A 16000-nucleotide genomic window follows, 5' to 3' on the forward strand; every position below is an offset into this window, starting at 1 on the left:
TCAGAAATCCCCAAAGCTATAAATTTCATTTTAGATTATTAACTTTCTTTAATATATTAAAAATGGTCTTGTACAAGATACACACATGCATTCGGTTAGTGGCAACAGCTTTAAAATTCAATCTATACACTGACATTTTGTCCTAACAGAAATGGAAGAACATACCTGTCTACTCCAGTAGCATCTCCATGAAGGGCACTGTGCCAGTGAACAGGGAGGAATTCGATTCTTGAGATTTTTTTCTCATCTACTGCTTTTTTAAAGTGTGTGCGTAATAGTTTCAAAGAAACATTTCTGAAGTCATCAACTGCAAAACAGAGTGCAAAATCCTGGATTTTTAAATGACTACATCAGAATATGTGCAATTAGACTCCCAAATAAAAAAACACCACTGAAGGCAAAATACTGGAAATCTGAAACAAACATCAAAAATCGTTAGAGAAACCCAGCAGCTCTGGCAGCATCTGTGGAGAGGGAAAGAGGGCTAATGTTTAAAGTCCAGGATGACTCTTTTTCAGAACTGGTTCTGCACAACAGCCATACCAGACGCAAAACATAACTCTGTTTCGCTCTCCACAGATGCTGCCAGACCTGCTGAGTTTCTCCAGCACTCTGTTTCTTTAACCAACGCATATTCTAATTAAAAATCTTTAAAGGAAAGATAATTATATCTTAGAACAAAGAATGAGAATGGGACAAGAAATCAGGATTTATTTAGAGGCAGAATATTTCATTCAGCATGGTACATCATGGATAAAAACCAAAAGAACTGCGGATGCTGTAAATCAGGTACAAAAACAGAAGTTGCTGGAAAAGTTCAGCAGGTCTGGCAGCATCTGTGAAGAGAAAATCATAGTTAATGTTTTGGGTTCAGGTTCTGAGGAAGGGTCACCGGACCCGAAATGTTAACTCTGATTTTCTCTTCACAGATACTGCCAGACCTGCTGAGCTTTTAAAACAACTGTGTTTTTGTTCCGGTACATCATGGACAATTGTGCTCAATGTTGTGTAGGAGCTCACAATTTTCTTTCATTGCAACAACTCTGCACAGAACGATGTCATCAAGTTATTACAACAGGGAAGAGTCATTCAGTCCATTAATCCCTGACAGCTCTCTGTATAACAATCCAGTCAGTTGCATTTTCCCCACTCTCACCCATAGGCCTGAAACTTAAATTCCTTTCCAAATCACGCATTGTCTCTTTAACTTCCACACACACAGGCAGTAAGGTTCATCCAGGTACCATTCAATGCAAAAAAAAATTCTCTTTCTTACACGAAACTTTAAAATCTATATCCAAAAATTCTTGTACCAATGTTAATGGAAACAGCTTCTCTTTCTGCAACTTATCAAAGCCAATCAAGCTTGTGCACCTCTCTCAAATCTCACCTAGATTTTCTTTGCTCAAAAGAGAACTCAAAAGAGAACTCAAAATTCCCCAAACTAACCCTGAAATCAAAATTCTTCACCATTAAAGTCTTAAAAGGATGAAGAAAATTTATGCTCAAAAAGAAATTCAAAACTACCAAATAAACCAAATGCTTTAAATCAAATGTTTTTCATAGAAAACACAGGACATTTCAGTACTTTCCTTTCCAAAAAAGTACTCTGCTGCATGAGAAAGAGAGACAAGCGATTCAGTACAATGGCTCAAAAATTCCAACTTTGATTGGATAAAATATTGCAGACTTACTTTTTGGTCAGTTCTGTTCTGTATTTTTCTGGACAGGAGCTTTTTGGAATGAAAACAACGGATACCAATCCAAAAAGCATCGTAGCCAACAGCGGAGTTTGGCCCAATTGGAAATCACACTCCTTTTTCAGAAGTGAGCGTACTGTATTCTTTAATTTAAATATCAAGCAACCACTTTGACAGCTACTGTGAACCAAGGTCAAGTACATAGGCAAGTAAGGGGGCAGGGCCAGGTGGTTCGGGGTATAGGGTGCAAGGTCATTGGTGAATTGGTTTATTGGCTACCCAGGAGTTAGAATAGGCTTTTAAATGTCTAAACATTCCTGAATAACTATTAAGCCTAAATGAGTCAGAACCCACTGAATTCTCTAACTCTAAGGCACATTTTCAGAGGGTTCTGACAAATGTCAAGTACCACAAGGAAATTTCAACTTGCCAGGCAATTCCCATGGAATCAGCTATGTCAGTGTTTCCAAGTGGTCCCAACACACAACTCCAGTCTACCCTGGAAGCAATTATTGCACCATTGGAATTTCTAGGCCAATGTTGTTCACATCCTGTTAGGTACTATTACCTGATGAAGTCTGAGCCCTTCTTTAACCAATAGTGACATCTTGTGGCATAGGACTATCTTTTTGACAAAACAAACTTAAATAAATGAAAAAAATTAGATTAAATCAGCACTGTTAACTTCACAATATGGTTTATAACTATCATGTTATTCACTCGGGTTTACTTCTGATAAGAGAATTCTTGAGGGATGCAAGACACATTTCAATCTTAAGAATTATTTACTTGTATAGGTTTACTGCTGACCACCCATAAGTTTGTCAGTCACCTGGAGAATTCTGTTCAGCTCCAGCTATTCTCAGGGGTAAAATCTGTTTTCAGTATCTCTTGACAATGGGATGTCCCAGTCTTTGTTCTGGTTACTTCTGCAAAACATCCAAGCTAAACTGCTTGTTGTCCTCATTGCCACAGACTTTGTGAAGGACTGTAGATTCCTCCCATACTTTCAAACTAAATGCTCTTCAACTGAAACCTGAGAACCATGCTAAATTCCACCAGCTCCATGAAGACATAACCAGTCTGGTCTATCCTCAAATTGAGCTTTAAGTTAATTACTTGTCATTGATAATAGTTTAATTTGATAAACTAAAAATGAGTTTTAAAACTGTTCAGGGTTCACTGAGTGATAAGGCAATTTAACTGAGTTGTCCAAAGCAAACATCTTTTTGGATTTTCATTATAACGAGGAGCGCAAATATCATGTATTCTCGCTCTTCACCGAAGTTAGCCACCTGCTGGTTGATTCAAGCTCCTCAATTCATACTGTAATAACCAATAAAGGGACAGCTTTTGAACTGCCATTTCTCTGAGTTCTAGTAATCTCTTAAAGTCCAATGATTTAAAAAAAATATCTTTCCACCTGTTGTGTTAACTGCCTAACAACATGTCCCAACCTCTAATGTGGAACAGGTTAAAAAATTGCTTTATCCTGTGTTTTACAATTAAATTTAATTGTAGAAGATGTAGGAGATAACACATTGGCATGGGCAGCAGATTGGTTGGCTAACAGGAAACAGTAGTCTTAAATGGGTAATTTTCTGATTGGCAAGTAACAAGTGGTGTGCCATAGGGATCAGTATTGGGGCCTCAACTTTTCACAATTTACACAAATTACTTGTATGAAGATCTGAAGCAATGGCTGCTTAATGTGCTATTGATACAAAAAAGAAATAGCAAAGTAATTGTGAAGAGGACATAAGGAACTTACAAAGAGATATAGATAGGTTAAGAGAACGGGCAAAGATCGGGCAAACGTAATACAACATTGGAAAATGCAAAATTGTCAATTTGGCATGAAGAATTTTAAAACAATGTACATTTTCTAAAAGGGGAGAGACTGAAGAGGTCAGAGATACAGGAGGATCTGGATGCCCTAGAGGATGATTCACAAAAGGTTAGCATGCAGCTACAGCAATAATGGAAGCTGACAAAATGTTACAGTTTATTGCAAGATGAATTGAATACAAAAGTAGGAGGTTATGCTCAATTATATAGGGCATTAGTTAGACCGCATGGAATATTATGTACAACACTGGCCTACTTATTTAAGGATGTATGTAAATGTGTTGGAAGCATTTTAGAGAAGGCCAATCAGGCTAATACCTGAAATGGATAAATTGGCTTATGAGGAAAAGTTGGACAGGTCAGGTTTGTATCTGCTGGAGCACAGAAGGGTAAAAGGCAACTTCATTGAAACATGCAAGATACTGAGGGGTTGTGACAGAGTGGATTTGAAGTGGATGTTTTTTCTTGTGGAAGAATTTAAAATTAGAAGTCACTGCTTAAAAATAGTGCATTACCCATTTAAGATAGAGATGAAAATTCTCTAAGAGGGAACGGCCTTCCTGAAAAGCAGTGGGAGACAACAACTCCAATTTTTTTTTAAGGCAGAAGTAAATAAATTTTTGACAAAGCGGTGAAAGATTACTGGGCTTGCTGGGAATGTGGAGTAATCATATCAGCCATAATCTTATCGACGATGGAGCAAGCCCAAGGGAATGAGTGACCTACTTCTACTCCTCAAGTGCATGTCTGTAAAACTATAGGTTTATACTCTAAAGTAAAAAAGTATATTCTGAAACACTTGAACCATGAATTGGATATTTTCAACAGCGTTAACTAGAAATCACGAACTTATGAATGGCTTGGTGATTTTTAACATGAAAGAAATCAAACTACAACTTGAATTGATAATGTACTTGTATCTTCTCTTTGGATACCCTGAGTACGTTATTGTCAATGAATATTGCTTGTGAATGCAGTTACTGTAATTAAATGTACTTGGTACATTAGGTCCCATGAGCAGCAGAGGAATGAATGATCAAATAATCTGATTTTGGAAGCATGTTGATCAGGTCACTGAAAACATTGCATTTTCCTTCAAAAATTGTGGCATGTAACATTTAAAAGTTAACCAAGCCATTGGAATGGAGCCTCAGTTTAATATCTCACCCAAATGGCTGTATTCGTATCAATGCAATCTTCTCTTGATAATGCAATTAAGTTTTTCCCCAGCTTGTGTGTAATGGGGCTTGAATCTATGAGCCTTTTGTAAATGGCAAGAGCAAATGTAACAAGCTTACCAGATGCTCTACCAAGAAAATATTTTTGGTGCCAATAGATTGCCCATCCAAACACTTACCTAATAAGAACATCTTGCACAATTTTGTTTGCCCTTTCTATTCAAAATTTTCACGATATTTCTAAATGTTTGCAATAGGAACTTTCAAACTTTTGCACAATAAAAGAAAAAAGATGGTTTAGGTTTAAGGTGAGAAGTGAAGGATTTGAAAGGGACCTGAGGGGCAACCATTTCATGCAGAGAGTGGTGCATATTATGGTAGGAGCTGCCAGAGGAAGTGATTGAGGAGAATACAATTACAACATTAAAGAGACATTTGAATAGGTACATGGATAGGAAAGGTTCAGAGGGATAAGGGCCAAGTGCAGGCAAATGGGCCGAGTTCCATTTAGGAAACCTGGTTGGCATGGACGAGTTGGACCAAAGGGCCTGTTTTCAAGCTGTGGAATTCGAAGTGTCATGACAATGGACTCAATCAGTGTCACAGTGCCATCAAGTGGCTAAACATAAAATTGCTGTGATGTTTGAGTTTAAAGAGCTCTGTAAATGGAATAAATAAATGGTGAGTTATTAATAAAATGGCAGGCTGAATCCCTTTTGAAAATAACAGGCAAGTGAAAATTTAGATGAGAAAAAGGATGCATTGGTGCTAAAAGCAATAAATGGAAGGGTAGAATAAATATTTCCAAAGAGTTATTTGGAACATGAAATGAATTGTCACAGGACTGTTTAACCAAGACAATTACAATTAAAAGGAATTAAGTTGCTGCTTCATTACAGTATTGTTATAAGTAGTGTTCTGGATAATGCGTTATAAAGGGATTAGAGTACTGTAGTTAGGTACAATATGCAAATAGTAAACACACAAGAGGACAAAAGGACTCTGTGTTGAAATACCTTGAGTTTTGATGACATTGTACTTTTGTAATACATGGTGATTTCAAATTACTCATGTTCAAAATAGAAATGTTATCCATCACAAGAAATATTTACACTTTCACAAGCAGGATTAAAAACAAATGTTGAATATGTGAAAGAACCCATTTGCATTTTGTTCACAAACACCAGGTAAACAAACTTTATTCATTCGTCAACTAGCCAACTTACTTAATCAAAGCTGAAAATCCAAGTCTGCCTCTACCACCAAAAAGCATCAAGATCAATTAAATATTAAAAATGTCCCCTTATTCTCTGAACGAAACATTGTTCAAACTGCAAATCTATCCCCAGTCCCAATGAACCTGAGAAAGCATGCAAGTGACTCGAATGAAGCGCTGCCATGATTAATAAAAATAAGCATGAAAGTAGTTAGTGTATCTAAGAATCAGTTTATGAGTTGGGGTCCAGAGCTATGCTGGAAATAACTACCCAGATTTCCAATGTTTATCCAACAAAAAAAGGGGAATTCTCCATGTGAACACATGGGCTGGGTGCCTTCTCAAATGGAACAGTCTAATCCAGGAATTTTAATTGCTACGAGAGGTGGGAGCAGGATAATTGGAGACTATCAAGGTGCATACCTTTTCAGGTGGGGGAGTGGTGATCTTGGGAATTGGAAGATCTTGGGGGTTGGAAGAAGTTAGATGGAGTTTGTTTGGGTCTTAAGGTAGTCAGGAAAGGGGCTGGGGGTTTGGTGGTGGTCAGATCAGGTCTAGTGGGAGGGGTGTCAGCGGTGAGTGGGGGGATAGTTTAATAATTACCAGAGAGTACCTGGGCAACTCAGTCAGAATCCTCATAAGTCTGCAACTTTAATATTTGGCTCTTTTTTGGAAGCTCAAGGCCCTGAGCAATTGACTGCTGGAAGTTGCAAAGTACAGGGAATCGTTGGTATTCGGACATGGTACCAATGGAAAACTCAAATGTTTTAGCGAACATCTGTAGCTTGGGTTGTGGCTGGAGTTGTTGGTTAGTTCGCCAAGCTGACTGGTTTTCGTGCAAACATTTCATCTGCCTTCGAGGTGACAGCTTCAGTGCTATCGTGCCTTCATTGAAGCGCCGTTGTTCTGTTCCGTTCTGAATTTATATGGTCCGGTCTGTCATGGTGGGTAGTTCTGTTTCCGATTTAGCTCCGTTGTGGTATGTAGATGGGGTCTATTTCAACGTGTTTGTTTATGGTACCAGTGGTTGAAAACCAGGCTTCCAGGAATTCTCATGCTTGTCTTTGTTTTGCTTGTCCTCGTACAGTTACATTGTCCCAGTTGAACTGATGTCCTTCTTTGTCAGTGAATAGAAACGAGGGAGAGTTAGTCGTGCCATTTTGCTGCGAGTTAGTGTTTGTGCATCCTGGTGGTGAGTTTCCAGCCCATCTGTCCTATGTATTGCTTCTCGCAGTTGCTGCATGGTATTTTGTATATCACATTTGTCCTGCTCATTGTGGGTATAGGGTCTTTCATCTTTGAAAGTAACTGGTGAAGTGTGGCTACATACCACTACGGAGCAAAACCGGAAACAGAACTACCCACCATAACAGACCGGACCAGAAATTCAGAATGGAGCAGAACAACGGCACTTCAATGGAGGCTCAACAGCAGTGAAGATGTCACCTAGAAGGTGGACAAAACGTTAGCACGAAAACCAGTCAGCTCGGTGAACCAACCAACAACGCCGGAAAACTCCAATCAATGATGTAGGAATGACCATCTTCCCATTGGAAGATTTGGGTTAATATATCCTAATTCTCAAAACAATATCTTGCAGAGTGCCTGGGGAATATGAAAGGAGACAGTATGGATGCGTGGAGAATGCTTTAGTCAAAAAGGTGCAAGGGTAGTTTCCATCTGTCTTTAATTTGTATCCTCCATGTACCCCAGAACCATTCCAAAGTAACAAACTTTGAGAATAAGGAGGCATGTGTGATGGGAAGACAGATGCCAGGCGACCAATACCTTCAGTAACTAATGTTCTGAAAATGTAAGCCTTTCCTTGCTAAATCTACACAGGATTAAGATATCCCCACAATGAGACAAACAATTTGGAATACACCTTTACCTATTCCCAAAGTTCATAATCAATTATACTGCAACAGGTGCCAACAGATCATCAACTCACAACAAATAACTGATAATATTATGGAATGATTTTCTATGTATGATTTAGCTTAATAAAGCTATACAACTGTCCAATAACGAAGATAGTAGTGTAATCTATACATGTGAAGTGGAGGATAAAATGAAGATTTAATAATATGTTGACCAAAATGAAATAGGGAAACCATTTAGGGTGGTAAAATAGAATACGACTTTGGAATAACCGCTCTGGGAAAACAGAGCTGATTTATATCATCAAGGTTACAACAATCTCTATGATCACTGCGGGAGTAATGACTCCAATTTGCCCACGTGCGGTGCATGACTTTCACACTGACAATGCAAGATCGAAAGTTTAACTTAGGAGTCAAGAATGCTATTCAACTTCAAATAATACAAACTGTCAAATATAAATCTGACCAACTTAAAAGCAAGCTCAATTATGAAGAGTATTTAGCCTGCCAAAATATTTTTGTTTTCAGAAGTAGAAACATATTTTAATTAGTACTTCTGAAATGTAATGATGGAATCATGTAGCTATACACACGAGGGACGGAGGAAATAACACACGAGGGACGGAGGAAATAACACACGAGGGACGGAGGAAATAACACACGAGGGACGGAGGAAATAACACACGAGGGACGGAGGAAATAACACACGAGGGACGGAGGAAATAACACACGGATTTTGATCAAACATTCTCTCACTCCCTAACTGTTTTTGCACTCACCTGTTAAAAAATATCCTTCCACCTGGATAAATCTCAACCCCAAAAATTTCTCAAGCTAGCTTGTTAAACTTTTAAAATGATTATTTACCACAGGTTTTCTTAAAATGCTACTTCAATGTAGGTTTTCTTCAAATATTCAAGAAACAATACTGACAAATTTCCAAATATCAGGAAGAAAAACACTTAATAATCAGACCTACCACATTCAACAATGCTTCTGAAACGTAAGTCACATACAGGCCCAATTCCATGTGCCATGAACACCAGATGATTAACCTCTGGCAGCTCACCTAAATAATAAAATGAAAGTCTCAGCAAAATGGAAATTCTTAGCCTTTATCAAGATTGTGACAAATTACTCAAGGCATGTCGTACAAAATGTAGCACTCAAAAAGGCATTGGTGGTTACATCATCATTTGTGGTAAAGCAAGATCCTCCTCAGTATTTCTTCAACAGACAGAGAAACTTTCAGTGATAAAATGTTAATTATTGGAGAACCAGCAGCAACTACCGTAAACAAAAAAAAATCTTTTAACAGGGAGATGGCCATAGGACTGGCCATTATTTATGCTTTTAGTATTTTGAAAACGCTGACTTGTAAGAGAATGCAAGGAGATGTTCATTAGCTTCACATGTTTAAAGGTACTTTGTAGAACTTTTCTTTGACACTGACAGATTCAGTTTTATTTATTTGTACTAATTTGTAGTTGTTTGATCCCACTCATCCAATAGTGATCAGACTCATACCTTCAGGAATCTCATCATGGTCATCATCAATCCCACGTTTGACCACTCTGGGCCTAGTCTGTCCATCTGGTGTGGTTCCCCATTCATCTGGTTGTGAGGAAGCCTGGAACTGAACTATGACCTGGAAGTAACCACAATTGATTGAAGTATGCCTTTTTAAAAATATTATTACTGAAAAATGGAAGCATAAAAATAGGCTTCAAAATACATTTATATGGACAGAATCAACATAAAATCAGTTGAAACAATTAGGGGAAGTTTCACATCTGGTTACAAAACCAGAGGTCATATTTTCTTCTTTCCTGAAAACAGCAATTTACGTTGTAGTTGGGTAACAATAAGGGTCACGGTAGCAAATGCTGACATTGAACACATTCTACATCAATTTAATGTATAGATAAAAACTTTGATTGTGCAGGTAATCTGTTAATCTTTTCTGTTACAAGTCTGTGTTCACATTTATAATGAAAAATTTCTACTGCCTGTAGAAATCTGTAATTACTCTGCATCCATTTACTATAATTGTGGACATATAAAAGAATCAAGGAAATTCATAGGCAGAATGCATAATTGAAAAATGGAGATTAAATTTCAGTCCAATTCTCCCACCCTCCAAATCTGCTTCATCTGGAAAAACTACACTTGGTCTTGAAACTGTTTGCAACACTGAAGGCTATCAAATAGAAAAACTGGTCTTTTCATGGAATCATACAGTACAAGGCAGCCCTTTGGCCCACTGAGTCTGCAGTGACACAATTGCTCTAAAGCTACACTAGTCCCACTTTTGATCACTTGATCCATAGCCTTGAACATTATGATATTTCAAGTGCTCATCCAAGTACTGTTTAAACATTGTGAGGTTTCCATCTCAAGTACCCACTACTGGGTGAAAAAAAATTTCAAGTCCCTCTAAATTTCCTGCCTTTCATCTTAAAATTGTGTCCCCTTGTTACTGACCATTCAACGAAGAGGAAGAGGTTTCTATCCACCCTGTTCATATCCCTCATAAATCTTATACACCTCTATCAGGTCCCCCTCAGCTTCCTTTGCTCTAAAGAAAACAAGCCAAACTTATTCAGCCTCTCTTTATAGCAAAATGCCCCATCCCAGCAAAGTCCAGGTGAATCTCCTCTGTATCCCCTTCAGTGCAATCACATCCTTCCTGGTGATAGCCAGAACAGCACACAGTATTACAGCTGTGGCCTAACCAAAGTTTTATACAGCTCCAACATAGCATCCCTGTTCTCCTAACTTTGCCACAACTGATAAAGGCAACTATCCATATGCCTTCTTAACTACCCTTTTAACCTGTCCTGCCATTTTTAGAGATCTGTGGACCAACACTCCAGGATCCTCTGAGCTTCCTAGTGTCTTGTTATTTCAGCCAAAGTTCATCACCTCACACTTTCAGGATTGAATTCCATCTGTCAATAAATCTGCCCATCCAACCAATCCATCTACATCCTTCTGTAACCCACACCTTCTTCCTCACCATAAACCACCTGGCCAATCTTCCTGTTATCCACAAACTTACTTAATATCTCCCCCACCCACATTTCCTTGTATAATTATTTAATTTTATGAAGAACAATAAGGAACTCAGCACTGATCCATGTGGCACCCCACTGGACACCGGTCTCCAGTCACACAAACAACCTTCTACTACCACCTTGTATTTCCTATCATAAAGTCAAGTTTGGATCCAAATTGCTAAGTTACCCTGGAGTCCATGTGCCTGTACTTTCTTTATCGATATCACACGTGGGAGGCTGTCAATGGCTTTGCTGACATCCATTTAAACCACATCAAAAACTACACTGATCACCTCCTCGAAGAATTCAGTTAAAATTGTCAGGCATAACCGCTCTCTGACAAAGCCACACTGACGATCCCTGATCAAACATTCCCTCTCCATATGGGGATTAATTCTCTCCTATCCAAGTTCCATCAGAGGCCTCACTGATGATGTTACCTAGCATGGTGACGAAATGCCTGAATGAAAACAAGCCAGCTCGGCGAGCAAGTCAATAACCTCACCCACAACCTGAGCTACAAATCTTTGCCAAAATCTCTCCTGTCCAATTTTCTCCCATTGTTTCCCTACCACTGATGAGACTCTCACAGGTTTGTAATTTCCTGGTTTATCTCCACCACCCTTCTTGAAAAGTGGAACCACATTAGCTGTCCTCCAGTTCTCTGACACTTCCCCTGTGACCAGAGAGGAATTAAAAAGTTTGTGTCAGAGTCCTAACACAGTTCCTCTCTCAACTCCTATAGCAGCCTAGGGTACAACTCATCCTAACCTGAGAATGTGTCCACTTTTAAACCTGTCAAAACCTCTCATACCTCCTTACTCCTTATGTCAAGTGACAAGAACCTCACAATCTCTCTTCCCAAATTCTGTACCTACAACCCTCTTCTTCCATGTGAAGACAGATGTGAAGTACTTGTTTAACACCCTACTAATGTCTTCCGACTCCATGCACAGATTGTCCCCTTGGTCCCTAATGGGCCCTGCTGTTTTCTTGGTTAATCTTTTGTCCATGATTCACTTAAGTGTGTCTTGGAATTCTCTCTAATCTCACCCGTAAGTATATTTTTATTGCTCTCCTAATTGCTTCAGTTCCCCACTACACTTTCTACATCCCACAAGGGGCTCTGTTGATTTGCTCCCTTTGTGGCCATTAAAAGCCTCTCTTTGCCTTCTTATCCAATTCTGATGTTCCTAGACATCCAGGATTCTCTGGACTTCTTATTCCTACATTTCACTCTAACGGGAACATGTTGTGCCTGTACTCTCCCCATTGCCTTTGTGAACATGCCCAATGTTCTGTTGTAGATTTACCTACAAGTGTCTGTTCCCAGCCCACTTTAGCTAGATCCTGCCTCATTTTAATAACATCTGCCTTATCCCAATCCAAAACACTTATTTTTGCAGACTCTTTTTTTCCATTTTCCATAACAAACTTAAATCACACGGTGTTGTGGTTGCTATCAGTAAAATGTTCCCCCACTGCCACCTCAGTCAGAAGCCACGCAACACCAGGTTAAAGTCCAACAGGTTTATTTGAAATCAGCTTTTGGAGCACTGCTCCTTCGTCAGGTGAAGTGGAGGGAAGCGCACAGGCACCGAATTTATAGGCAAGAGATCATTGCAAGACACTTTTAGGTAATAACACTGCACAGTAACTTGTTACTTTCGTTAGACCCTCGTCATGCGACTCTTATACCTGTCATGTTATTCTAGCCATTTGTTTCTAGCACCATCTTATTTTTGATTTTTGGTAATTATCTCTCTACCTTAATTAATTGGATCATAGGTCATCCCTTCACTTGCTATTTAGCTGTTGACACTTCACTCACACCATTTGACACTTTGGATCACCTGCAGAGACTTGTTATTCAGCCTATCAACACTTTACTCACACCATTTGTACTATCTTTTTATAGTCATAATTACTTGGAATTATCTTGCAATGATCTCTCTGCTTATAAATTCTGTGCCTGTGTGCTTCCCTCTGCTTCACCTGATGAAGGAGCAGCACTCTGAAAGCTTGTGATTTCAAATAAACCTGTTGGACTATAACCTGGTGTCATATGACTTCTGGCTTTGTCCACCCCAGCATCTCCACATCATGGCTGCCACCTCAAACAGCTGGCGGGCCTTTCCCAACAGTAAGATCTAGCACTGCATCATACCTTGTTGGAACTTCACATGTTTAAAGAGTTCTCCTGAATACATTTTAAGAAATCTACCCGCTCTAAACCCCTTTACACTATGACCATCCCAATTAATGTAGGGATTTAAACTTCCTCAAAATATAATTCCCTTATTACAACTTTTTACACACCTCAATGAATTATCTACATATCTGCTCCTCTACTGCCCGCTGTTCGGGAGCCTATAATACTCTTTACCCACAAACCCTCATTTGAAGATCCATTCAAGATATCATTCCACTTTACTGCAGTAACTGATTTAATAATGCAACCCCACCTCTGCTTTGACATCCTGTACCTCAGATTGTTCAGGTACTAGTCCCACCCCTCCCTCAACCACATCTCAGTGATGACAACAAGACTGCAATTCCACAGGGAGATGATGGCCTAGTGGCGTTATTGCCGGTCTCTTAATCCAGAGACCCAGGTAATGTTCTGGGGACCTGGATTTGAATCCTGCCACAGCAGATGGTAGAATTTGTATCCAATAAAAATCTAGAATTAAGAGTCTAACGATGACCACGAAACCATCGGTGCTTGTTGGAAAAAGAAAGCAACATCTGTTTCACTAATGTCCTTTCAGGAAGGAAACCATAAAGTGGTTTAAAAAAAAACACAAATCGGATTGGGGACCCACCAATCCCATTGGGAAAACTGGAAATGGACAAATTAATTCAAGCTTGGTAGCATCATCAACATAGAGCACAGTTGCTCCTCCTAAACACTGACACCTGGCCCAGAGATCAGTTTCAATTTGTGCCTTGATTGTTAGCATGTGAGAAAACTATTCAACCCAATCCTGTTCCTACCTGATGTCCATACATTTACACTTTTCAACAAGGAATTCTGTATGAAGACTGCAAGTGAGAGTTTGGATCATCTCCCTTCACCAACCCTCCAATTCCTAAAGGGCATATTACATTAATTGAGACTAAGCAATTCAGCACAAAAAAAGGATCAAAACTTGGACTTCAAGTGACTCCAAATAGCTCATATAGTGCCTTTATCGTTCAATCACTGGGAATACTTCACAACCAATATAGGCACTTCCGCAGCTGGCGGAGGTTTGCACCCATTATCTACCATTGTATACGAAGCTCTTGTTTCTTTACCGCAAGGGCATCACAGTTCAAATATGGATCTAGGGTCTTCTTTATGGATAAATGAGGTAGTTGCAGCAAATGTAAACATGGAATATTGTTCTATTAAATTGAAATAGTATAATTGAAAACCGAATCAGTCGTTATTACCCTAGATCAAATAGAAGCAAACATTTTTTGAAACCCATATCTTTATATCAATTATATTGCATGAAAGATCACAATTCACTATTGCAAGTACACTGTACCTTTGGATTATGCATAACAATGGTTTCCCCACTAGAGAACTCCAGTCTTTTATGCCACTGGTTGGTAGTTACAGCTTTTTTATATTCCCCCTGCAAAACAAGAGATACATTTTGAGAGGCATCCAATTTGTTCAATTTGCTTATCTCAACAAATCAAAACAAACTTAAGAATACACTGAAAGTTTCAAATTCATTTTTAGTAAATACTGATATGTAAAAACAAACAGCACATGTTTCTATGACTTCAATGGCAAATGCAAATGAGTTAACAGATTTGCAAATTATTTTCAAATGCCACAATGCATGTCTGCAGAAGAATTCTAAACACAAATGACAACAGAATACAGCGAGTTCCTTAGATCCAGTAAGGAAGATAAACTACACAGAAAGAAAATCACTAGATTCAACAACTAATTTGCTTAAAAGTGTCTTACATTGCTATTGATATGAAATAACCTCCAGAAAGAAAAAAATTATCTACAAGACAATTATTTTGAGAAAGGAGCACAAATGATTGCAGAAATAGAAGAGCACAAATAATTGTAGAAATGTCGAGACAATATTAACCATACACAAATCATGAGAGGCGATCCTAGCACCTATACCAAATCCCAGTATTGCAGCAAATCTTTGCTTGCTTCAGTTTCCAGCCAGAACAAAGGAACAGTGCAATATCAGTTTTGTTGAACTTGCACAGGGAACCTAAGATTTTTGCAAAAAGACTTTACATGTCCCAAATAGATTATAACACCTGTTAAATGCAAAAAATCAAAGCTGCAAGTAATAGGCTACATGGTCTAACACTAGAGGTCAGAAGTGCCCACAGGTGATCCCGAGTGAGATATTGGCAATCAAGAGTTTTCGAATTTGTGATCCTTCCTTCCCTCAACGTCAGCCCATTATGCTTCTTCAAATCAGAACATAAACAAAAAATAAAATAACTGGTTAAATCTGGTTGGCAGAAATATATTTCTTGTCAGAATTAAAAAGAATGTGAACAAAAAAAAAGGTGCTGACCCACAGAATAATTTTGAGAACATTTACAGTATTCCATGTGAAAGCAAATAAAACTGCTGTCATTAAATTTTAAAGCTAAAAGTGATTAATATGCATTTTTTGCACTGATTGGCTGTCTGTACAGGATGGGGACAAAATCAACTGCCAGGTTACTTATGACAATGGGCATGCTAGAAATGGAACTGGAAAGACCCAGTTTCAGTTGATTCAACAAGCCTAGTCCTATCAAACAGAGCCGGTTTTCTTTAACGCAGGATTACCATTCATAAACTTACATCAGATTTGCCATTGCCATTATGGTTACTTCACAGAGAGGTGCTGCAGTAGAAGTAATCAGTCTAAAGTTCCTCCATGATCTTATATAGATCATAGCTCTAACCACTGATTCTGCTGAAAGTGGTATAAATATTTCATAGAATTGTAGGCAGTTATGGGAATCACATACGTAATCACCGGAAAGTTCAACCAGATCATTTGAATATCAGATCAGGTGATCTACATTTTCTCTAACAGGGGATAACTGCACGTGGTCAGGGGCCCTCTTGTGGCATTGAGATAGTGTC

At 38.7% G+C, this 16000-nt stretch overlaps 1 protein-coding gene across 1 annotated transcript in view; it reads right to left on the reverse strand.

Annotated features, from left to right (window-relative positions):
• Positions 1-15732, reverse strand: part of LOC109912023 (SEC23-interacting protein) — a 101933-nt gene extending 86201 nt beyond the window's left edge. Inside the window, exons 1-5 of the mRNA XM_048609199.1 lie at positions 15713-15732; positions 14421-14559; positions 9353-9473; positions 8805-8894; positions 166-307 (exon numbers count right to left, since the gene is read on the reverse strand). Coding sequence (XP_048465156.1) covers positions 166-307; positions 8805-8894; positions 9353-9473; positions 14421-14559; positions 15713-15732 — 512 coding nt within the window. The remainder of the gene's footprint in view (positions 1-165; positions 308-8804; positions 8895-9352; positions 9474-14420; positions 14560-15712) is intronic.
• Between the last annotated feature and the right edge of the window lie 268 nt (positions 15733-16000).

Source organism: Rhincodon typus, chromosome 20, assembly GCF_021869965.1.
Source record: "Rhincodon typus isolate 14 chromosome 20, sRhiTyp1.1, whole genome shotgun sequence".
In the NCBI taxonomy this organism is placed as follows: Eukaryota; Metazoa; Chordata; class Chondrichthyes; order Orectolobiformes; family Rhincodontidae; genus Rhincodon; species Rhincodon typus.